The sequence below is a fragment of the Rhineura floridana genome, chromosome 1, assembly GCF_030035675.1.
Source record: "Rhineura floridana isolate rRhiFlo1 chromosome 1, rRhiFlo1.hap2, whole genome shotgun sequence".
Classification (NCBI taxonomy): domain Eukaryota; kingdom Metazoa; phylum Chordata; class Lepidosauria; order Squamata; family Rhineuridae; genus Rhineura; species Rhineura floridana.
Genome location: NC_084480.1, coordinates 240030005 through 240054087, shown reverse-complemented (window position 1 = coordinate 240054087; position 24083 = coordinate 240030005). Strand labels below are relative to the sequence as shown.

At 39.5% G+C, this 24083-nt stretch overlaps 1 protein-coding gene across 12 annotated transcripts in view; it reads left to right on the top strand.

Moving 5' to 3' along the window:
* PTPRM (protein tyrosine phosphatase receptor type M) overlaps positions 1-24083 on the top strand; it is an 838757-nt gene that overhangs the window by 265536 nt on the left and 549138 nt on the right. For all 12 annotated transcript variants that reach the window (XM_061595686.1, XM_061595700.1, XM_061595730.1 and 9 more), the window contains exon 3: positions 22487-22755. In XM_061595686.1, the coding sequence (XP_061451670.1) occupies positions 22487-22755 (269 nt within the window). The remainder of the gene's footprint in view (positions 1-22486; positions 22756-24083) is intronic.

Genomic DNA, 24083 nt, shown 5'->3' with positions numbered 1-24083 from the left:
CCTTTGCAGTGAAAATGAGATCTGCTTTGGCAGCCATTTACCTGGGAGTGAACAGCTTCTCGAAGCAACTTAACAGTATGAATTTATGCATCTGTTATAGCAGAGAATTCCCACAGAGCAGGTCAAAAGTTGTTGAGCTAAGGATTTGGTAGTTTAGTTTTATATAATTTCTCTTAATGTAAAAATCTGATTTCCTTGATTCAGATTTATATACTGTGCAAGTAATCAGGTTTTCACGCTACTTTTTACAGTTTAAGAGAAATATATCAGACATTTAGGTAAGATGTGTAGTTTCGTACATTTTATTCTTAAGGCACCATCCTCAATGTAATTACCTAGGCGTAAGACCATTAAAGTCAGTGGGATTTAATTCTGAGTAGACATATATAGGATTGTGCTGTGTATAATAACAAAATACACCCCATCTCATAATAGTTATTTATTAAGTACCAACATTTATAAGCCTGCCTTCCAAATAAGATTTTGCCTAAGGTAGCATACAGAATAAAATTATAACACATAAAAATGACAGTAAAACAAGTAAAAGTAAAGTTGTAGGATAAAATGGCAATGAAATAGCAGCAGCAACTAACAAATACCCTTTAAATCAAAAGGTTTTAAGCTGATGGTGGACAGAAACCTATGATATGATTTCACAGGTATCTTTGAGGCTACAACATGATTATACAGCCACGTGGCCAGCGTGGATTTTTAAATTGAAAATACTCCCATGCCATTCTGATGCTTCCCATAAGCTCATATCAAAACAAAACCTTATAAAACTTATAGTCTTGAACTCAGAAACGCTTGCTTAACAACCCTCTCAATTTTCATGGTGATACACAAAACAGTCATAAAGAATGGAGAGTTCAAAGTCTAAAGAGAGAGAGAAAACCCAGACCCCTTTTGGACTTTTTTCTCTGAGAGTTCCTATAATCTGTTGAAATTAATTAAAAATCAGCCATGTTCACAGAGAACCTGTAATCCTCTAACTGACCTTGTCCCATACTCTGACCTTCATCTTCTGCAGTTTGAAAGTTAAAAAAAAGCCTGCCCAATTTTTAATTAATTTAATAAATTTTGCATTGAACTGAATGATAATGTTGGGCATGCTCAGTAAGAACCAACTGTCATTACTCCAAAAGCCAGACTCACAGCTGCTTGGCTTGCCTAATCAGGGGGCCACACCCACACTAGACTTTGATTTCATGTGAGACAGTCATGGCTCCCCTCAGAGAATGCTAGGAAGTGTATTTTGTGAGGGGTTCTGAGAGAAGACTCCTATTTCCCTGACAGAGCTCCAGTGGCCAGAGTGGTTTAACAGTCAGCCACTCTAACTGAAGCTCTGTGAGGGGAACAGGGCTTCTCCTAGCAATTCTCAGCACCCTTCACTAACTACACTTCCCAGGATTCTTTGAGAGAAGCCATAACTGTCCAAAGTGAAATAAAGGCCTGGTGTGGGTGTGGCCAAGGACAGCTTTGGTTTAAATTTGAGTGGGAGGCTACATGTGCCTGCTGTAGAATAAAAAGGAGGGGGAAAGCCTGAAAAGCAGTGATACTGTTCACAATGTTTTCCTTTTGGAAAGGAAAGGGACTTCCTCTCTGTCCAGTGCCCACCCATCCAATCTCCTCCCCTCCCTGCCCGTCCCCCAGGTCAGTGTTGGACTACGACCTCAGAGACCAGGGTTCGAATCCCCACACAGGAATGAAGCTAACTAGGTGACCTTGGGCCAGTCACTGCCTCTCAGCCACAGAGGAAGGCAATGGTAAAACCACCTCTGAATACCTTTTACCATGAAAACCCTATTCATAGGTTCGCCATAAGTCGGGATAGACTTCAAGGCAATCCATTTCCATTTTCAAACATGATTGCACAGAAATAAATCACATTGAACTCAAAAAATATGCAATCAAACTCACCCTCCCTTCCCCTCCTATCCCCTCCCTCTTGCCCTTCCTTTCCCTCTCCCATCCCCTCCTCCTCCCCATGGTCAGTTTTACCTATCTTAAGCATGATTGCATGGGAGTAAATACCATTGAACTCAAGCATGCAAATGATCAGACTGCCCCTTCCTTTGCCTCTGTCCCTCCAATCTCCTCCTTCTCCCTCCCCCTCCTTCTCCCCTCCCTTTCTCCTTCCCTCTCTTCTCTCCTTCCCTCTCCTCTCTCCTCCCCCTGCTCCTCCCCCATGGTCAGTTTTACCTATCCTAGCCATGATTACATAGGAGTAAATCCCATTGATCTCAATAAGCATGCAAATGATCAGACCTGGCTTTTCCCTCCTTCTCCTCTCCTCTCCCTTTCTCCTCCCCCCCTCTTCTTCCTCCTTCCCTGCCTACTCCAGCTGTCCCTCCCCCCCGGGCAGTTTTACCTATCCTAAGCATGATTGCACAGGAGTAAATCCCACTGAACTCAATAAACATGGAAATGATCAAACCTGTCCTTCCCTCCGCCCTTCCCCCCTCTCTCCTCTTCCTCCCCTTCTCTCCTCTTTCCCCCCTTCCCATCCCCTATGGTTAGTTTCACCTTTCCTATGCATGATTGCAGGGGAGTAAATCCCACTGAACTCCATAAGCATGCAAAAGATCAATCCATTCTCAGCAAACTTGCACAGAATTCCATTTCTTACCTCCCGGATTAAAGAGCATAGAAATTCACTAATAGGCAAAAAAAACCTTGCTGTTTAAGAACGTACCTATAGCCCACAGATATTTTTTATCAAACTTTAAAAAGCAGGGAAATTGGGCACCTATAGTGAATGCACCAGGGGAGCAGGAGGCCTGACCTCCTCTCTGAGATATTGTACTGCCTTACAAAGTTGTCAAAATGCAAACACAATTTGGGTTGGTCTTTCACAGTCCATTCCACTTGCTGTGTAGCTTGGAAGAATTTGGCAACGTGCCTCTGAGCATATGGTGAGTGGTGGCAACACCTGCAGTCAGCCCAAATAATAAAAATAAGACATGTGCTGAGTGGTGGCAACACCTGCCATCTCCAAAGATGGAGAATTACATTTTTGTATGTTTGTTGGTGTTCGTCTTACTTTGCTTCTTTCCTGTGTTACTAATGTTTCTACAGAGAATCTAATATAGAAAATTTTATTTCTCTCCTTATTCATCCAAGAAATCTGTGTCAAATTTATTTTTATTAATTTATTAATTTATTTTTTATTAATTTCAAAGCCTCCTCCCCTCCCCTGCAATCATGCTTACGATAGGTGAAACTGACCACAGAGGATGGGGTGGGGAGGAGGAGGAGGGAGGGGAGGAAGGGCAGAGGGGAGGAGGGGGATGGGAGCAGTAAGGAGAGGGAGGAGAGAAGGACAGGTTTGATCATTTGCATGTTTATTGAGTTCAGTGGGATTTACTCCTGTGCAGTCATGCTTAGGATAGGTAAAACTTACCGGGGAGGGAGGGAGGGCTGGAGTGGGCAGGGAAGGAGGAAGAAGGAAGAGGGAAGGGGAGGAGGAAGGAGGAAGAGGAGAGGGGAAAGCCAGGTCTGATCATTTGCATGCTTATTGAGTTCAGTGGGATTTACTCCTATGTAATCATGGCTAGCACAGGTAAAACTGACCATGGGGAGGAGAAGGGGGAGGGGAGAGGAAGGAGGGGGAAAGAGGAGATTGGAGGGAGAGGGGCAAAGGAAGGGGCAGGGTAGGGCAGGTTTGATCATTTCCATGATTATTGAGTTCAATGGTATTTACTCCCGTGCAATCATGCTTAAGATAGGTAAAACTGATGGGGGAGGGGCAAGAGGAAGGGGATAGGAGGAAGGAGAAGGGAGGGTGGGTTTGATCAGTTGCATACGTTTTGAGTTCAGTGGGATTTATTTCTGTGCAGTCATGTTTGAAACTGGAAATGGACTGCCTTCAAGTCGATCCCGACTTATGGTGACCCTGTGAATAGGTTTTTCATGGTAAATGGTATTCAGAGGTGGTTTTACCATTGCCTTCATCTGAGGCTGAGAGGCAATGACTGGCCCAAGATCACACAGTGAGCTTCATGACTGTGTGGACATTTGAACCCTTGTCTCCCAGGTCGTAGTCCAACACTGTCCTGCGGGAGGGACAGAGGGGTAGGAGGAGGGGAGGAGATTGGATGGGTGGGCACTGGGCAGAGGGGAAGCCCATGTAGCCTCCCATCTAAATTTAAACCAAAGCTGTCCCTGGCCACATCCACATACCAGGCCTTTATTTCACTTTGGACAGTTATGGCTTCTCCCAAAGGATCCTGGGAAGTGTAGTTAGTGAAAGGTGATGAGAGTTGCTAGGAGATGCCCTGTTCCCCTCACAGAGCTTCAATCAGAGTGGCTGACTGTTGAACCACTCTGGCCACGAGCTCTGTCAGGAGAATAGCGGTCTCCTCTCAGCACCCTTCACACTTCTCAGGATTCTCTGAGGGAAGCCATGACTGTCTCACATGAAATCAAACTCTGGTGTGGGTGTGGCCCCCTGATTAGGCAAGCCAAGCAGCTGTGAGTCTGGCTTTTGGAACAATGACAGTTGGTTCTTACTGAGCATGCCCAACATTATCATTCAGTTCAATGCAAAATTTCTTAAATTAATTAAAACTCAGCCAGGCATTTTTTTTTTAACTTTTAAACTGTAGAAGATGAAGGTCAGAGTATGTGGCAAGGTCAGTAACAGGATTACAGGTTCTCTGTGAACATGGCTGATTTTTAATGAATTTCAACATATTATGAAAACTCTAAGAGAAAAGAGTCTAAAAGGGCTCTGGGTTTTTTCCCTCTCTTTTTGGACTTTGAACTCTCTATTCTCTCTCACTGTTTTGTGTATTGCCATGAAAATTTACAGGGTTGTTAAGCAACCATTTCTGAGTTCAGAACTATGGATTTTGTAAGGTTTTGCTTTGAAATGAGCTTATGGGAAGAATGAGAATGGCATTGGGGGTATTTTCAAGTTAACATTGCGGAATGTGAAACCTCCATGCTGGCTATAGGGCGGGGGAGAGAGAGAGAGAGAGAGAGAGAGAGAGAGAGGAGTGTGTGGGGGGGGCAGTTTTGACCTGGCACCAAAAAGATAACAGTGTTGGCGCCAGGCGCACCTCGTCAAGCACATCATTCCATAATTTGGGGGCCACCACTGAGAAGGCCCTCTCCCTTGTTGCCACCCTCCGAGCTTCCCTTGGAGTAGGCACCCGGAGGAGGGCCTTTGATCTTGAACGTAGTGTATGGGTGGGTTTGTATCGGGAGAGGCGGGTATTGTGGTCCCAAGCCATGTAAGGCTTTATAGGTCAAAACCAGCACCTTGAATTGAGCTCGGAAACATACATTGAAGAATATAACTTGTTCAAAAAGAAGAGAAGGAATAGAAAGGGTGGTGGAGTCGCACTATATGTTAAATATATATCTCTCTACACAGAAATGCAGGAGGATGAGCCTGTTAGCCCCATTGAGAGCATCTGGATTAAAATTAATGGGGCAAGGAATAAAAGGAGTGTGGTGTTCGGAGTCTAATACCACCACTCAATCAAGGAGATGAGGATGAAACTTTTGAAAAGCAAATTGCCAATGTTTCGAGGAGGCATGATGTAGTAGTAATGGGTGACTTCAATTACCCCAATATCTGTTGGGAGACACATTCTGCTAAACACGGAAGACTGCAGAAGAAGTCTAAAGCTGAGAATGAGCTGAGCTAAAGGATGTTAAAAGCAATAAAAAAGCCTTTTTTCAGATATAGGCATAGTAAAAGAAAGCGAAAAGAAATGGTGGTTTAGCTACTCATTGGGAATGGCTAAATGTTGCGGGAAGGGTGGCTTAGCCTGTGCTGCCTCTGAGTCGAGCTCTCGTCTCAGAAGAAGCTTTTTCAGATCTAAAATCAGTCAGAACGTTCTTTTTGACTGATAAAGATTTTCTCCCGGGCAGGGAGAAACATAGAGATTAACCACAAAGCCTGTTTTTGTTGGGAGGACTGGATTTCATTAATTTATGAGAGAAAGTTCAGCCAGCAATGCGGACGGACTTCCATCAAGCTCTTTCTGACTAAGCGACACGTTTATCTTTTCTTCAAAGAAAAACGAAACTTAACAGGCAAGCATCCTTCTTTCTATTTTTTTTTTTATTTGGTTTAAATTGTTGCAGCAAAAAAGAGATTTGTCAATGAATCGGCTATAAAGAATATCTGGTGAGTTATAACTCTTCTCTTTTACTCACGAAATTAAGGAGGAAAGAAATCGAAAAAAGCTTATCTTTGTTTTTATTGCAAAAAGCTGGCCTGGAGGTGCATTCTAAAGATACTAACGGAAGAGGGATTTCTATTTCGAGGAGGGAAAAAAATAAATAAATTTGATTTATGAATTTTGGAGTATTATATGTCTGGGACTATTTTTTTTTTTTTGGTCTATTTCATTTTGATGAATCTGCTTGTTCACAACGCCACTAACTGTTTGAAGCTGGGAACTAAATTTGTTTTGTTTTCCTGAACATATAAGAGATAAGACACTGATGTCAGCAAGCCTGGAATATTAACCCAATTGTGGCTGAAATAATTTTTTGTTTTTGTGGTTCTAAGAATGGCAACCATGGAAGTGACTGAGACCATGGAAGAAATTATGTTTCAGAAAATAATGAGTGAGATTGAGATAATGAAACAAACCCTGAGACAGGGTAGACAGGAGATGAAAATTGAATTTAGCAAAATGACGCAGGAGTTTAAAGAAATAGGGGATTCTGTGAGAGCGGAGTTTGATGGGATTAGAGATGAGAAAAGAAAAATTAAAGGGAAGATACAAGCCCTGGAGACTGGAACAAATATGGAATTGGAAAAAGATCTGGAGTTTACAGATGTTAGAAATAAAGTTTACTGTTTGGAATTCAACATTGTCTCCGAAGAAATTAATGAAGATATTGGTGATAAAGTTATCAATGTCTTGGATAATTTTCTTGACTGGAATGATGTGATGGGGCTTGACATAGAAAAAATCTATGGAATTAACTACAAGTATGTGACAATGGAAAAACTCTTAAGAGATGAGCCAGTGCATTTTGTAAAAAAGAAGAGCAGAGATGTGACTTTACAACAATATTTCAGCAACATATTCAGAATTGATGGCAAGGACATATTTGTGATGGGGGAAATTCCCATCAGACTCTTGTTATATGACTATGGCTATGACAGCAAGATCATCATGGGATACTGATAATGGATGAATGGATACTGAAACCACTGGATTTAACAGGACTATTGAAGATGGAAGATGGAATTAATATTGATAATGGAAGAATGGTTATGGAAATCATTGGACCTAACAGATTTGACGAGATGGATTAATTGATATGTTTATTTGGACTACGGCTATGACAACAAGATTATTATGGGATACTGATAATGGAAGAATGGCTACTGAAATTATTGGACTTAACAGGATTATTGAAGATGGAAGATGGAATTAATATAGATAATGGAAGAATGGCTACTGAAATTATTGGACCTAACAGATTTGAATCAGATGGATTAAGTGACATGTTTATTTGGAGAAAAATTGAAAGATATATCTCTCAAGGAATTGAAACCTCTCTTGGACTTTTTGTGGAAAGAATAAAGTAATGTTTATGAGATTTGATGATTAATTAAGATAACTACTGGAGGAAAGTGATTTTATAATATAATTTTAGAGACAGGATTGTTATATATTGTAGACCTATAACTGATCTGCGATAAATCGGAAGTCAACATTTTATTTTATTGTTTAATTGTTTTTGTTTTGTTTTGTTCTTTGTCTTTGAAAATTTGAATAAAAATTAATGATAAAAAAAAGGGAATGGCTAAATGTTAACTGATGACAAAGAAAAGGCAGAAGTGCTTAATTCCTACTTTGGCTCAGTCTTCTCCCAAAAGAGGGTCTGTGACCCTCCTGACAAATGTGAAGTACAAGCTGAAGGGACAGGATTGCAGATTAAGACGGATAAACAAATGGTCTGATACTTTGGACAAGTTCAAATCTCCAGGGCCCGATGAAGTGCATCCTGGGGTAATAAAGGAACTGATTGAAGAACTCTCAGAACCACTGTCTATAATCTTTGCGAAATCATGGAGGATGAGTGACATGCTGGATGCCTAATGTGGAAGGCTAATGTCCCTGTTTTCAAAAAGGGCAAAAAAAGATCAGTCAGCTTGATATCAATCCCTGGGAAAATTCTGGAGCAGATTATAAAGCAGTCAGTCTGTAAGGACCTTAAAAACAATGCACCAATTACTAGAAGTCAAGAACAAATCCTGCAAAACTACGGTAATCTTATCTCATTGTTTGATGGGATAACTGCCATGGTAGACTGTGGCAATGCTTTTGGCATAATATATCTCGTATCTCAACAAAGCTTTTGGCAAAGTGCTCCATGCTATTCAGATTAGCAGACTAGCTAAATGTGGGCTGGATGGAACAACTATGAGGTGGATGCACAGTTGGCTACAGAATTGTATTCAAAGAGTACTTAACAATGGTTTCTTCTCAAATTGGGATGGGGTAATGAGCAGGGTGCCGCAGGGCTCAATCCTGGGCCCAGTGTTTTTCAACATTTTTATTAATGACTTGGATGAGGAGGTGCAGGGAACGCTTAAAAGTTTTACAGATGATACAAAATTGGGAGGGATAGCTAATACCCTGGAGGACAGAAACAAAATTGAAAGTGATCTTGATAAGCTGGAGCATTGGGCTGAAAACAACAGAAATAAATTTAACAGGGATAAGTGCAAAGTCCTACACCAAGGAAAAAGAAACCAAATGCACAATTATAAGATGGAGGATACTTTGCTCAGCAATACTATGTGCAAGAAGGATCTTGGAATTGTTTAACACAAAGTGGATATGAGCCAATAATGCGATGTGGCTGCAAAAAAGGCAAGCACTATTTTAGGCTGCGTTAACAGAAGTAGTTTCCAAATTATGTGAAGTACTCGTTCCCCTCTATTGGGCACTGGTTAGGCCTCATCTTGTGTACTGCATCCAGTTCTGGTCTCTGCACTTCAAGAAGGATGCAGACAAATTGGAACAGGGTCAGAGGACCTGTTAGAGCAGTATGGGCAATGGAACCAATTACTTAGGGAGGCGGTGGGCTCTCTAATACTAGAGGCATTCAGGAGGCAGCTGGACAGCCACCTATCAGGTATGCTTTAAGTTGGATTCTTGCATTGAGCAGGGTTTGGACTCGATGGCCTTATAGTCCCCTTCCAACTGTAGTATTCTATGATTACATCTCAGCCCAAACTTTCAGTTGGCATCAGCCAGCGGTTTCATGCATTTGATAAAAAAGCATGAGAGACAAGATGAAAGCCTGGAGCACCCAATAGACAAAAGCCCATGGAGTGTAATAGCAGTATCCCAGCAGTATCCTAGCACCACGTTCTAGGACCAGCATTCAAGGGAAGAGCAAAACGATTAATGTCAATCTGCTCTAGGAGACCTAGAAGATGCAGCATTACTGGATATTTAATTTATTTATTTAGGTCATTTATATTCTGCTACAGTTGAAAGAAGTCTCTAAGCAGTTTACATTATAAAAATATCACAAATAAATACAAAAATAAGTCCACATTTTAAAGCAGCACAGGACAATTAAAAGATCTTAAATATCAATATATGTTTGGTTTTGATGTATTGGTTTTGTTTGGATTTGTTTTTGCAGCCCAATCCTTTGTATATTTAGTGAGATGTAAATTCCACCAACTTAAGTGGGATTTAGTTTCAGGGAAGTATGCATATGATTTCAGTATTTCTTGTGCATATGCTTTGTTTTGCTTTTCCCTGTTAAATCTTCACAGTTTTTTGAAGTAAACATTTGCCAAATTTTGACAATGGTACGGAATTATATCACATATTCAAGAAGAAACAATACCCTGTTTTCACTTATGTACTATATACACTTTATAAAATGTAAACACCACAAGTTACTGAGCATACATGTAGATAATACAAATATTTGATCATCACAGCGATGACAGGCAACAGCAGCTACTGGTGTTAGGAGATTTCATGACATTTTTTTTAGAAAACTAAGCCCTTTGTATATACAGGAGTTATTTAGATGTATATGTATATAGTTTAAACTGTTTCTTTAGAAAGCTATCACAAGATAAATCATGAATACAGTATCTAAGCCAGGAGTTGCCAAATTTTTTGGAGCAAAGGGCATATTTCAAATTTTGAGAGAGTGATGGGAGCATCATTCATGCAATGGCTGCCATGGGGGTAAATCTGTATGAGGAATGGCTCACAAGTTTATGTGGGTTTTCGTGGGGGAAAATTCAATTGGGAAATTTTCCTGTGCAAATCAGGGTAATTTACAATGGAAAATTTTAGTTTGCTTTAGAAAATTTTATGATGCCCTGGAGAGTGTTCTAATTTTTAGCATGTTTGTTTTAGTTGTATTCAGTAATCAAAGCTACAGACTTGGAAAAGGCAAGCTTTACCTAATACTGTGTTTGCAATTTGTATCCATTCTTTCTTACTGAAGAACTTATGAAATAGAAAATTTACTGTGGTAAAATAAAGCACTGGAAAAATTTCCAGAACATTTTTGCTTGGGAAAAGTTTGTGTGGAAAAATGTCATGGGGGTCTGTCTAGCCTCTGCACAATTTAGATTAGAAGTGTCCGTAACACAGCTATTTATGAGAATCAGGCTTCTATGAAACCCATGAAAGATGAGGAAATTTTTGTTCTTGCAGTCAAAATAAAATGTTTTGATTAATTAATCTTCTTTCTGCTTTTGCAAGTTTAGCAGAGTGGCTTATTTCAAGTGGGTTTTCAGTAACTATGTTGTGGTCCTATAGGGTTTTCACTGGCTGGAAATCTGGTTTCAGCTGGTTTTAAATTGGTCTTCTGCATGATTAGGTTCCTTGTTATGCCAGGGTTTATGGTTTCTTTGCATTTTGTGATGGTTTTGTAATTAGTTACCTTTCAGTAAAAAATGCTCAAGATAGCATACAATAATATGATTTAAAATCAAAGCAATAAGAGTGAAAAACAGTTCCTCAGTCTTAATTTAAATCAGCTGAAAGATTTTCGTGAAAGCCACGTTTTGCCACATCCCAAAAGGACAGCATTGAGCAAGCTGTAATAAACTATAATAATAATAATAATTTATTATTATTAATCTCGCCCTTCTTTCCAGAAGGAGCCAGGGCGGCAAACTAAACATCTCTAAAACATCTTAAAAACAGACTTTAAAATATACAGTATTGCGCACCTCCCCAGTCTCCGAGCGGTGAGATTTCCGGGGTCCCTGTGCTCCTCCAGGGTTTGGTTTCCTTTGGGAAGAAGGTCAGCGGAGACTGTGGTGTCTTTATGAAATATGGTTTATTTATTTACACACATTCCAACCTGAGCTTAAGATGGAGGGGGGTTCAAGGCATCAGCAGTCCAATATCCAGCTTTTCCATCTGGGTTTCAGGAGGCACTCCAAATGCCATGGTGCAGAGAGCCAGTCTCTCTGCCTGCCTTCAGTCACCAGCCTTTCTCTTGACACAACTAACAACACAAACCTCTCCTAGGCTCCAGGAGGGGGGGAGGGTCTCCTGAAGAGTTTCAATGACAAAAGGATCTTCTTGGCTCATTCATCAGTTGCTGGGCCTAATAGTCCCATTAACTACCAGGCCACTCTATTTGTTTAACAAAAGAAATTCATCTGGCTAGCAGAGCCAGCCCCAAGGCACAGGATTCCAAATCAGAGGCTGGAAAGGGGACCCACAGGGATCACCCATTCCAACCCCCAAGCTCATAACAGTATTAAAACAAAACCTCTTAAAAAACATATTAAAACAAAACATATTTTCAAATATTTTTTAAAAAAGCTTTAAAAACATCTAAAAAAGTAATTCCAACACAGATGCAAACTGGGATATGGTCTCCACTTAAAAGGCTTGTTGAAAGAGGAAAGTCTTCAGTATGTGCTGAAAAGATAACACAGATAGTGTAGGGTTGCCATATTCCAATTCCACAAATCCAGGCAGGCTGATTTACATATTATGCAAATTATAAATTAGTTGCATAATTTGCATATTATGCAAATCATGTCCTGATTAGGCAAATTAATCATATTAAAAGTTGCATTGGCCAGTTTTGCTTTGTGCCTTGCAATTACCACCGAAAACTGGGGGAGGATTTGAAGATTTTAAAAAATCCTTCATTTTCAACTTTAAATGCCTATAATGGAATATTTATTTATTAAGAGGATTTATATCCTGCCTTTCCACTGTTAAAAATGGATTTTAAGGCAGCTTAAAAAGATAGTAAAAACAATAAAAATGCACAATCAATGTAAAAACAATAAAAACACAACAAACAAAACAAGTCAATGCAGCACTATAAAAATCATACAACTTTTAACACAGATAGAAATAAAGATTTCAATATTATCAGTTCTGTCAATCATCTTATCTAAAGGGAGCATGTCTGAGCATGTAAGAAGTGTCTTTAGTACACCAATTCTCACATATCTAATCAGAGAGAGGGGAAATGGAGCCTTCTATGATAAAGGCTGGAACATGATGGAGACCTGGGTGCTGGCACCTCTTTTTAAAAAAAGAAAATAAAAATGCAGTGAATTCTAGAGACCTGGCAAGCTGTGGTAGCATTAGACAGGGTAGCTGTTCCATTCCTTAAGGGGGGGAAGGTTATACCCCCTACTGCATTGAATATATGCATAGAGAGAGGGAGTGCCTCTGTGTGTATGTATATATAAAAATGTGTGTAGGTATATGTGCACACACACACACACACACATCCATCCCTGGGGAGATGGAAGTAGGGTGATCTTTGGTGGAGAGATGCCTGCCAGTCATTTTGAAGAAGGGTATGTATCAAAAAATACTTTTTAGCCTTTTCTGAATTGCTGAACAGAGGCTCTGTCAGGCAACAGGGTGAGTGAGGCAGCATTCCAATGCAACTTTACTTAGGAGTAGGCACCATTTAACAAGGTGGGTACAGGGCTGAAAAATGCAAATGCTAGTGTCACTGCCTTTTCTACAGAGAGGTTTGCTTTTATACCTTGTATCTGTTCAGGGGAGGGAGTGTTTGGTGGAATCAAACCTTTTTATTCCATCCTCCATGATGACAGGCAGACCCTCCCACTGCATTCACCACTTAAGACACATATCCTGAGAAACAGGCAACAGAGATGAAAGCTGCTTCTCCTTGCTGATGCAACCAGAAAGTGTATGGGTAAGGGGTGGAGCTGCATGTGTTGATCAAGTGGGCATGTGCCGTTTTCTAACCTGCTAGATTCCGCAGATGCATCTGGCAAGCAGACTAAAATTCTTCATTTTTCCAGGACAACTGTGGTGTCCCTCATTGGCTAAGAACAATGGAAGGTGGGAATTAGGGTTGCCAGGTCAGAAGCATCCCAAACCCTGAAATTTCAGGGGTGGGCCTGAGGGGGTAATCCTGAGTGATGTCACAGGGATGGGCCCTAGTGCTGTCATTAAGCATGATACATTAAGCATCAATCACAGTTGTTTAGAGCATACAAATGAAAAAAAAATTATCTGATTGGAAATTAAGATAGAAATCTTAGCTAAAATATGAAGCCCGGGTAGGGAACATTTAATCTAGCACATTTGCTTTCAGCGAGAAGGGTTTAAGTGCCCCAGGCCAGGCCAGTCACCAGAAGGCCATTGTGGGAAGAAAGGAGCCTAGTGTTGTGGAGATGTTAGATGGGAACACTCAGGAGTAAAAATGGATGCCCTCGAAGGCTGCAATTCTAAACACACTTGCTAATGGACTAAGCACCATAGAACTCAACAAGACTTACTTCTGAGTAGGTATAATATGGATTGTGCTGTTGGTAAACCTTGACTATGGATCCTCTGCAAAGACATCCATATCCAAGCAGGGTTGGCAACCCCTTGCCTGCAGTGCCCTGCCCCTGTCTTTTAACATGGCTGCTCCAAAATTCTTAACAGATTTAACCCTTCAGAAACAGGTCTGAGAAATGAGTAAGAGTAAGAAGATTCTCTACCCTTTCTGTCTACCCTGTGGGCTGCTATAAACTCACTTTGACAGCCAACCCAATTCCAGTGAGCAATAATGGACAGAGAGAAAACACACATGGTTTGGTCTACTTTCATAGGCAGCAGCTTGGGAACAACAGTTGTAGCCACACTTCCAAATATGTGAATTCTCTTTTACCACTATTGGGCAAGAAACAAACTGTCATGCAACTGACAAGGTGCATCACCAGTGGGTTTAAGGGGGTTGCCCTGAGCACAGGGAACCACTGCTGTTGCTTCTATGGCTGTAACGGAGTGAGGTTAAAGATAAGTGAAATGCAAATAGAAAAAACAACAACACAAAAGGCAGTAACACTTTCCTAAATGCAATACCATACCAACCACAACAAGATTCCGATGCGTAAGGCAGAAAACTCAGCATCCCACGCGACCAGTCAGGATTCATAACCAAAAACTCAAACTAAAAAAATCCTAGCAGCCAGTCAGCCAAGGTCACAAAAATCCCCATGCAGCACAACTTGACCTGGGGACTACAGTTAATGCAGAATGCTGCAGCACAATTGCTGACAGGAGTGAGATCCTATCAGCACATTACACCTCTGCTCTGAAATCTGCATTGGTTGCTGATTTGCTACCAGGCCAAGTTCAAGCTGTGCTTTCCATGTTATGGATGCCACATAGTACTTGTTCTGCTCTTGTAAGAAATCAGTCCTTTTGTGTGGCAGCACCTATGCTTTGGAACTCCTTACCTATTGACATTAGGCAGACACCTCTTTTCAGCACCTGCTAAAATCAGTTTTCTTGAGGCAAGCCTCTCCAGGCATGTAGAAGCTATTGTGTTTTTAAATCTGTTTTTAACTCATTATTGGTTTTATTATTTTGAATGTTTTTAAATATCTGTCCTTAATGCTTTTGGCAATAATTTTATTGTTTTAATTCTTTCTGTAAACCGCTTTGAGATTTTTTACAATAAACCGGTATATAAATGTTGTAAATAAAAATACATAAATAAATGTTGGCATCACTGTGGCCCTTGAGTCTCTTCCCACTTTTAGGAACCAAGGAATCTGCCTTATACTGACTCAGGCCATTTCGCACCATCTAACTCAGTACTCATGACATGGACTAGCATTGGCTCTCCAGGATTCCAGGCAATAGTCTTTTCCAGGAATTGAATTTTGGACCTTGTATGTAAAGCATATGCCCTACCGATGAGCTACAACCCTCCCCCTGTTTAAAAAAGTATCTTTTAAAATTGTCCTTTGCAATTCACTCTTGAATGCACATCATACCTAGGGAAGATCCACACCATTTATTTATAGCACATTCAACACACATTTGAAGCACATGAATCCCACCACAGAATCATGGGAATTTTAGTTTGTTAAGGATGGTGAGAACTATAACTGTGAGGGAGAAACTACACTTCCCAGGATTCTTTAGGGAAAGTCATGCACTTTAAATGTGAGTTGGATGTGCTTTAAATGTGTTGATCTACTTAATCAACTTTGCCTGCATGTAAATCGTTTTAATTAATTTTTTGAAACGGAAATGAGCTATAAAGTGTACTGGGTGACCATGTGCTACTCACCATCTCTCAGCCTATCCTCCCCTCAAGATGAAAACAACAGAGTACCATGACCACCCCAAGGAAGAAGGGCACACTTAAAATGTAGAGGGAAAAATCATCTACAACCATAGTGTGAAATCAAATACTTATTGGGACACAGTATGAAGAAATATTTATATAAACATGACTATCAAATATGTTTATTAATTACACAATCTGTAAAGATATTTATAGTGCAATCCAATGTTTGTTTACTCAGAAGCAAGTCCCAATGTATTTAATGGGGCTTACTCAAACTGGGAAGTGTGCAAAGAACTACAGCCTCAAGTGATAAGGAACTTGTTCTTTCAACAAGCCTTTTAAATTGATACCTTATCCCAGTCTGAGTCTGTGTTGGAATTGCTTTTTAATATGTTTTTAAGCCTTTTCTTTTTAAAAAAAAAAGTTTTTAAAGCTTTTAAAAATGTTTTCAAAGATGTTTTAATAGATTTTAAAGTCTGTTTTTTATGTTTTAAAGTGCTTTTAGTACTTTTGTTTCCCATCCTGGGCTCCTACTGGGAGGAAGGGCAGGATATAAATCAAATAATAAATAAACTTCATTCACCCAACCTAAAATTCAGAATCATGCGTCTTTAGGCTGTTTTCCAACTGTTTATTCTTGAATTATGGTTATTGGATTTTAAAGGGATTTATTTCTTATAGTGAGTTGCCTTGGTTTCCCAACCCTACCTCACAGGGTTGTTGGAAAGACTCCATACACACACATGCACACTGCAGATGTATAAATACATACAGCCCATATAATAGTTTATTGTCAAACCAGTTGGTCATTGCAAAAAATCAGTATTAATTTTAAACAAATCAGTATTAGTTTCCTACATAATAAAAAACTGTAATACCTAAGTAAGCCCTGCCTAATTGCTTTAAAATAGGACTGGAGGTGACAAAAAGATTTAGAACACAAACACAATTCTTTTTTATATTCACTCAAAAGTCCCATTCATTTACAGCACATTCATAACCATGTCTACTCAAAAGTAAGTCCTATTGAATTCAATGGGATTTACTCTGGGCATATGGGATTAGTATTGCGTTTACCCCCACAAAAGCAAGTATTGGGAAGGTTTTCAAAACACTGCCCAGGATCTGACTCCTGCACACAAGAGGGAAAAAAACCTGAAATGCATATACTTACCCAATTTATGAGATTTTCAGATAAACGGGGGGGGGGAACCACCGTTTTCTGGCATTGCAATGAGGTTTTCTAGACACTGCCTCAGGTCAACCAAACACAACCCTGGCTTCACTGATTGGCTGCAATCTTGAACGGGCGGGGTTAGAGGCGAGCTACGAAGTGCTATACAGGACAGATTTGTTAAAAAAAAATTTGACAGTCGGGGGTGCTGACGTTTTGATGTATATCTCAAGAACCGGACCACCTAGAAACTTGTTTTTTTTTTTAAATTAAAGCTGAGAATCCGGGCCACCTAGTAGGCTAAACGGGCGCCGGGTGGCATGGAAAGAATCCGGGAAAAACCTGGCTAACCAGGCAATATGGCAACCCTGAGATAGTGCCTGTCTAATATTTAAGGGGAGGGAATTCCAAAGGGTATGTGCCACAACAGTAAAGGCCAGGTTCCTATGTTGTGTGGAACAGATCTCCTGATAAGGTGGTATCTGTAGGAGGCCCTCATCTGCAGAGCAAAGTGATTGACTGGGTATATAAGGGGTAAGAGGATCTTTCAGGTGTCTTGGTCCCAAGCTGTATAGGGCTTTGTACACCAAAACCAGAACCTTGAACTTGGCCCGGTAGCAAATGGGCAGCCAGTGCAATTATTTCAGCAGCAGGGTGATATGTTGGTGGAAGCTGCAGCCCCCGGACCAACCATAATATAATTACTTGTTGATATCATTCATTATAACTTATTGCATGTCATATAGGCCTAGATATGTTCAGTGCTTAGACTCTTCTTCCCTGTAAAAAAAAGTTTAGTTCATGATCACATTCCTGTGAAAAGCCCAAAGCAAGTAATTTTGTCTCATTTTCAATTGTCCTCACCCATTGTCACATTTGTCCTGCCCATGCTGAAAGGAAAACCAGTTAAACTATATGAGGTATTTTAATACCTAAAATGTAGGGATTGTTATGGCATTCCCGAATGTATATTAAAGGGACAGAGAGCAGTTCATATTGCCATATTTTCAGATGGAAAATTTGACATGTAGTATATTGTAATGTCATTGTGGCATGCTACTTAAAAAGTTTGCAAAGAACCTAAAATCACGCAGAGAAGCACTGGTTTGATCTTGCAGAATACATCTTATCTCAGCTTAGAAAAAGAAGCTTATAACACTTTATAACATGTGGTCTCTTGGAAAATAAAGCAGTGGTGTAACCTCCCCGAAGTTCGATTTGGAAACAGTTTGGTATTTACACGCTTTCTCAGTGAATGTTCAGAAAAAGGTAGATAGTTTTTTCTTTAAGAAATCGAGAGCACTCTAAACTTACAGTCTTAGTGCATGTTCACTGAGGATGTTGTGCACATGTGTGTAATCATTACTCTCCATCCCCCTCCCCCAGTTGTAGTTTGGTTGAATCCATGACAAAGAGCTGCTTGGAAATTGTCACCCAGCCACCATCAAAACAAACATACTCAATAGCACTACAATAGGACTTTAATTTGGGATAAGAAGAACAAACATTTGCAAGAAACAAGCAAGATAATTTCCCAGATGGAGAAGGTACTAACCAGATAAATGGATGCTTAGTTAGGTAGAGTGATCCATAACTCACAGCAATCAATGAGAATTCCCTCACTGATGGAACAAAGGTGTAAGAGCTAGATAATAACGGACTTCTTCTGATTGACATCTGAACATGTTAAAAAGAAAGGATGATATCCAATTGCTCCTGTCTACTAGTGGAAAAGAGTTCTTGTGCCACTTGATTTTCCCTTTCTCTCCTTCTTCCTGCAGACCCCTGCATGCACACCAAATCTGACGGAGAAGATTGGGAGACCCTGTAAAGTAGATATGGGGGTTGCAAGGGCCTGTAGGCCAAAGGAGTTAAAGGGGAAATCTGCTCACACAATAGTTCTTAATCTTTCCAGTCAAGCCTTTCCTGCTTCCTCATTTCTCTGTTAACTGTCAGATTCACAAAACTATCTTTTGTGTTGCTGGGATATGAAATGAGGTTGACTACTCTTCGCTTCCATATCACATTAATCATTAATCCTGTAGCTTTTTGCTTTTTGCTTTTTTCAACATCTTAAACATCCAGCCTTTCCTTTCTGTTACTTTCTATTCATCAGCCTCTTTCTCCTTCAAGCTCCTCAGCACTTGTTTAATAAAGTTTTCCCTGAAACTTTCTAATATCAATTTACCTGCAGAACTTTGCTATTTGACAAGTATATCCATTTCCACTACTCAGTCCATGGTCTGTCTCCCATTACTACCTTATTTGTCTTTTTAGATTGTCTCTGGGAAGGATCCATGTAGACTTTGTTTATGTCCAGTGTAAGTACACTGTTGGCACTTGATGTTTACAATAATGGTAGAGCACATGCTTTGCATGTGGAAAGTACCAGTTTCAATTTCTGGCATTTCCAGATAGGGATGGGAGAGAAATTCAGCTCAGTTTACATTTAAAGCTGAATCTATCAAATTCACACTTTTCAAAATATGAAATATGGGAACTGAAACAGAAATATCCTTTGAAATTCACACATATCCGAGTTTTGCAATGCAATCTCTAACCAAACACTGTTTACAAAATACATATGCTAGGGGAAAGTATGTATAAATGAATGTATTAGGTAAAGTAGCATTAAAATGCATTATATTGTACACATTTTGCAAGCAATTTTTCTGTTAGTCAAAACTACATACAAAAATGTATTTATTGGGAGGAATTCTCACTAAAATGCTGAAGAATCTTCATGAGGATTTTAAAAATTATTTACAAATTGTTGCAGAAATGAGAAACTGAGAAAAGCAAAACCAACAGATCCTTCCATCCCTTGCTGGGAGACCCTCTATCTGAAACTTTAGGAGCCACTGCCAGTCAGTGTTAACAGTACTGAGCTAGATGAGCCAATGGTCTGACTTGGTGGTATAAGGCAGTTTCCTAATTATAGCAACAAATGTTAAAGAGAAGGAAATGTGTTAGTTGTACATTCTATGACTGTTATAATAAACTAGAATGTAGTGAAAATGAGATGATATAGACATACCTAATGGCATAGGATATTTTAGGGGACTGATGGTGAGCAGTGGTCATTTTCCAAGTTTATGATTCACTGGCATGGCTTATGTAGCAGAGCAATTTCAAGGTTGGCTGCTTTCTATTTTGTATATATGTTGTATATTGGAAGTGCTTATTCTTCAGTGTGTTTATGCTCTATTATCTGCAGTGGATCATGTATTTGATTATTACTATTTAAAATTATCAGTTTTGTCTGTGTGGAGAAATAATTATTTGGATTTTAAAACCTAGTTACAAACAAAACATTTGATATTAGATATGGTTGGATTTTTGTCAAAGTGCAGGGTACCCCCAGAGCCATTTCCTGTTAGATTCATAAAGCAGTTTTTAAACACTAGACTTCTCTAAGATTCAGTTACTTGTTTTCTTATTACATAGAAAGAACTTGATGTCTATTTCCTAACTCAGCAGCTAAAAATTGTCTCCTAAATTACATACTGTAACCTAATTTAGTTCTCATTAAAGAGCCACTTTTCTTATAAAAAGCTAATCACATTACTTTTCTAACTGGAGCCAAAGGATTTCTTCTGTTTAGTCTGAAGCCCCTTAATAGTTTTTTCCCCTCTTTAAATGAGTAAGTTTTGAAGATCTTTTGCAAGCTGGATTTGACAGTGCTTATCTTGTCTTATTTCTCTGATTATTGTCCATTGTTCCAGGTCATACAGTATCTACTCATTAATTCAAGCTTTTTGACCTTTTCTCCAGCACTTAAAGAGTTACTTCACATGACTTTTTAAAAAGAATTCTTATTATTTGGTAAAATGTGATTTTCCCCAGTTTAAATCTTGGTAAAATGGTAGTTAGACTAGAACAGAAGTAAATATAATTCTTTTGTTTGCAAATGGATGTGTGTGTTAGACGTGGGTTACTGGAACAAAGAGTTTTATAAGTGGGAATAAATCAATTTCTTAAAGAAAAAACTAATTTGGTGTTGGATGCTGCCAGATATTGTGGTAAATTGGGATACTGCTGCTGCAAATCTCCACTCCACTCCACTCTTCCTAGATAAATATACTCAGGGAAGGGGCCAACACCTTTCAGGCAGAATGTAGAGCATAGTAGTTCTCTAATGTGCTCTGGTTGCTGAGCAATATGTGCATGATCCAACCCTCTTCCTGGGTTTGTGGGCTCTTCCTTTTCCTCTCTACCTCTTCCATGGTTGGGAGAAGAAGCTTGGAAACGTCTTACGTTACTTCCTCTCAAACATGGCGATTGTGGTTTCACACTAACAATAGTCTTGCTCATCCACTTTCTCCTTGATATTTCCAATTGAGCTTTCAATAATCAGCTCTTTCCTGATAACAATTTTAGCTTTTCTTCAGTGTTATCTCTCTCCTCCCATTTTTTATCTAATTCATCCAAAACTTTTATCTAATTTTTGATCTCTCTCTTCTAACCACAGTTCTAACTCTTTTCCCGAGTTGCATTTTTGTTTTTCTTTCTTCAAATATCTAGTGATTTGAAGCTGGGTTGGTTTGAAGCTAACCATAGTTAAGGTTAATCCACAATGCCAGTTCAGACGAAACAAGTAGCATGTAAGAAAAAGCAAATGTTTTCGAACTCATTCCGCTGGCCATGCATAAAGAGAAGAGGAGAGTGGGAGTCTTTAAGCAGGGGAGGAAGCTAAACTCTTTCATGTAGCATTAAATGCAGCACCAGCTTTCGTAAGGGATTTTGATGGGATGTTGTTGAACTTCTCCAAGTTTGGACTTGGAAGAGAACTTGGGGGTTCAAATTCTTCTCTGAATCACATTAAAATATGAACTCTATCTCACTCAGCCAGCCCTTCATTTAGTGCACACCTGTATTAAAGACAATCCATGACTGGGGGAGGTTTGGAAGTTTTCCATAATCCCAGGCTCTCTTTGACATATACACCTGTAAAACCGAAGGAATTGGGGTGGGAAGGGAAGAAGCCCACTCATGACGTAGTGGAGCGGCATTAAGGTACCCAGGATTTGAAAGGGCAGGGGACACATAGTAATATTTTCTAGTGAAGCTCTGTTACTCCTCTAGATTTGATAAGGGGAGATTTAAAATGGCTGCAAAGACAAAATCCAAGGAGGGGAAGACCTCCCACTGCTGAGTCCCTAAAGCAGGGGTCACCAGCCTTTTAGGACCAGAGGGCACATCTCTGATTTTGAGAGAGTGCTGGGGGCACCAGTCACAAAATGGCTTCTTCAGGGTGTAGCATAGTACAAAATGGCTGTCAGGGGGTCGTGGCACAACACAAAATTAGAGAGTAGTCATGGTAAAGGTTTTCTCATAATTGTATTTCCATTATGACCTGTTGAATTTCTGCCTGCCATACAACAGTTAAAGGCAGAGCAATCCTGGTCCCCCTCCCAGTACCCTAAACCAAAGTCTAGGCTTTCATCCTTTACCTACTTACCTGGAAGTAAACCCCATTAAACACAAAGAGATTTACTTCTGAGTAGTCATGTATACCATTGTACTGTAAGTTAACTGTACAGTAAATTCTTAATGAGTCCCTAGTCTTTAGGTCCTACCTAAGCCTCTTTACCAAGTTTTCACATTTACCTTTTTGGGGGGAGGGGGATTCTTTAACATTCACCCACACTTATTGTGTACTAGTATTTTCAGAAAATAAATTCTAGGGACAAATACTTTTGTTGGAAGGAAGGGCATGATTAAATCACTTGCTGATCTCATTTTGTTTGTTTCTTGCAGGATCTTTTATGTTGGTGAACACCACTGAAAGGTTTGGGCAAAGAGCCCATCTTTTGCTACCACACCTGAAGGAAAATGACACACATTGCATCGATTTCAATTTTTATGTTTCCAGCAAGAGTGGGTCCAATCCTGGTATATTAAATGTTTATGTGAAAGTCAATAACGGTCAGCTTGGTAGCCCAGTATGGAATATGTCTGGAGCTCCTACAAGAACCTGGAACAGGGTAGAATTGGCAATTAGCACCTTTTGGCCAAACTTCTATCAGGTACTGCATGTTTGTTCTTTGCTTACATATACAAAGCAAGCTAAAATAAATATTTCATATTGATCACTGCTTATACCGGTTTTCTAACTTATTTTAACCCTTGTTTTAACAAGTGTACACTTGGTTCACTGGTCAGTTGATCGATTCATTGATCATTGTATGAGTTTGTTTCAAGCATTTATATTCTGTTGTATAACCAAGTTCTTGGGATGGCTTACCACAAAAATAAAAACAAATGCAGCATCCTTTTATATTTTTCTTTTGAACCTTGTCCCTGGCAGGCTTGTTGATTAAGCCTTTATGGCATCCTGAGAAACAAGGTCTTTCAGAATGTAGGCAAGAGCATTCACATTTTACACTCTTGTATAATGAACTATTAATACTTTCCAATGAAAGAAAGAAACAGATGTGAATAGAGAAAGATCTCCTCATCTTTCCTGTTAGACAGTACTCACCAGGGATGGTGATAGCAGGATTCTATCCTGTTAAGCTCCTTGTGCCCTAAGGAAGGTTGTTATTGGCTGAAATGTGTTGCACATTTTATTGTTTAATTAGGGTTATTATTATTGATAAAGATATTTTTAGTATCATTTTCAGGCTTTGCTTTTTTTCTGCTGACACAGATGTCCCATGCTTGTGATGCCCATTGGTAAGATCATGGGGTTCCTCCTCCCTTTCCGGTCATCTCAGCAATCAACAGAAGTGGACTCTTTGCTTAATCTCCCTTGAGAGAGCTTTCTGGAAATGTTACTCCAGAAGTTCAGAAGCAATTCCACAAAAAATTACCCATTTTTTGTCAGTATATGTTAGGTTAATATAGCAATGTTCCAGTGTGTTATGTGGGCTTCTTTGAGAGGAAGGGCAAGATAAAAATTAATATAAATAAATAAATAAATAAATAAATTTTAGGGTGGGGAGGCGGGGTTTGGAAATGACATTTGTTCCCCCCTGCCCACGCCGGAACATATATAGGCAAATAACCCAACTGCTGATTATTGAACAGAAATGAGACTGTATAGTGCATAGTAAGTAATGCTTCTGTAGACATTATACTTCTGTATTTAGAGTTTCTACTGAAATGCTTCTCAGTATGCATAGCCTTTTGAGCATAGTTATTGTTTGATTTCAGGATATTTGTTGTAGCTAATAATTATTTTTCTAAGCGATGCCCTGTAAGAATCAATATAGAGCTAAATTTTAACATAGACAATATAGTTGTAGATTAATTATTATTCATTAAATCTAAAATGTCAAATTATATAGGCATTTGGATATTTACAGAGCAGTCCAACATTGAGGAAGCCCCGGTGTAGCTTAAGTCAGATCCT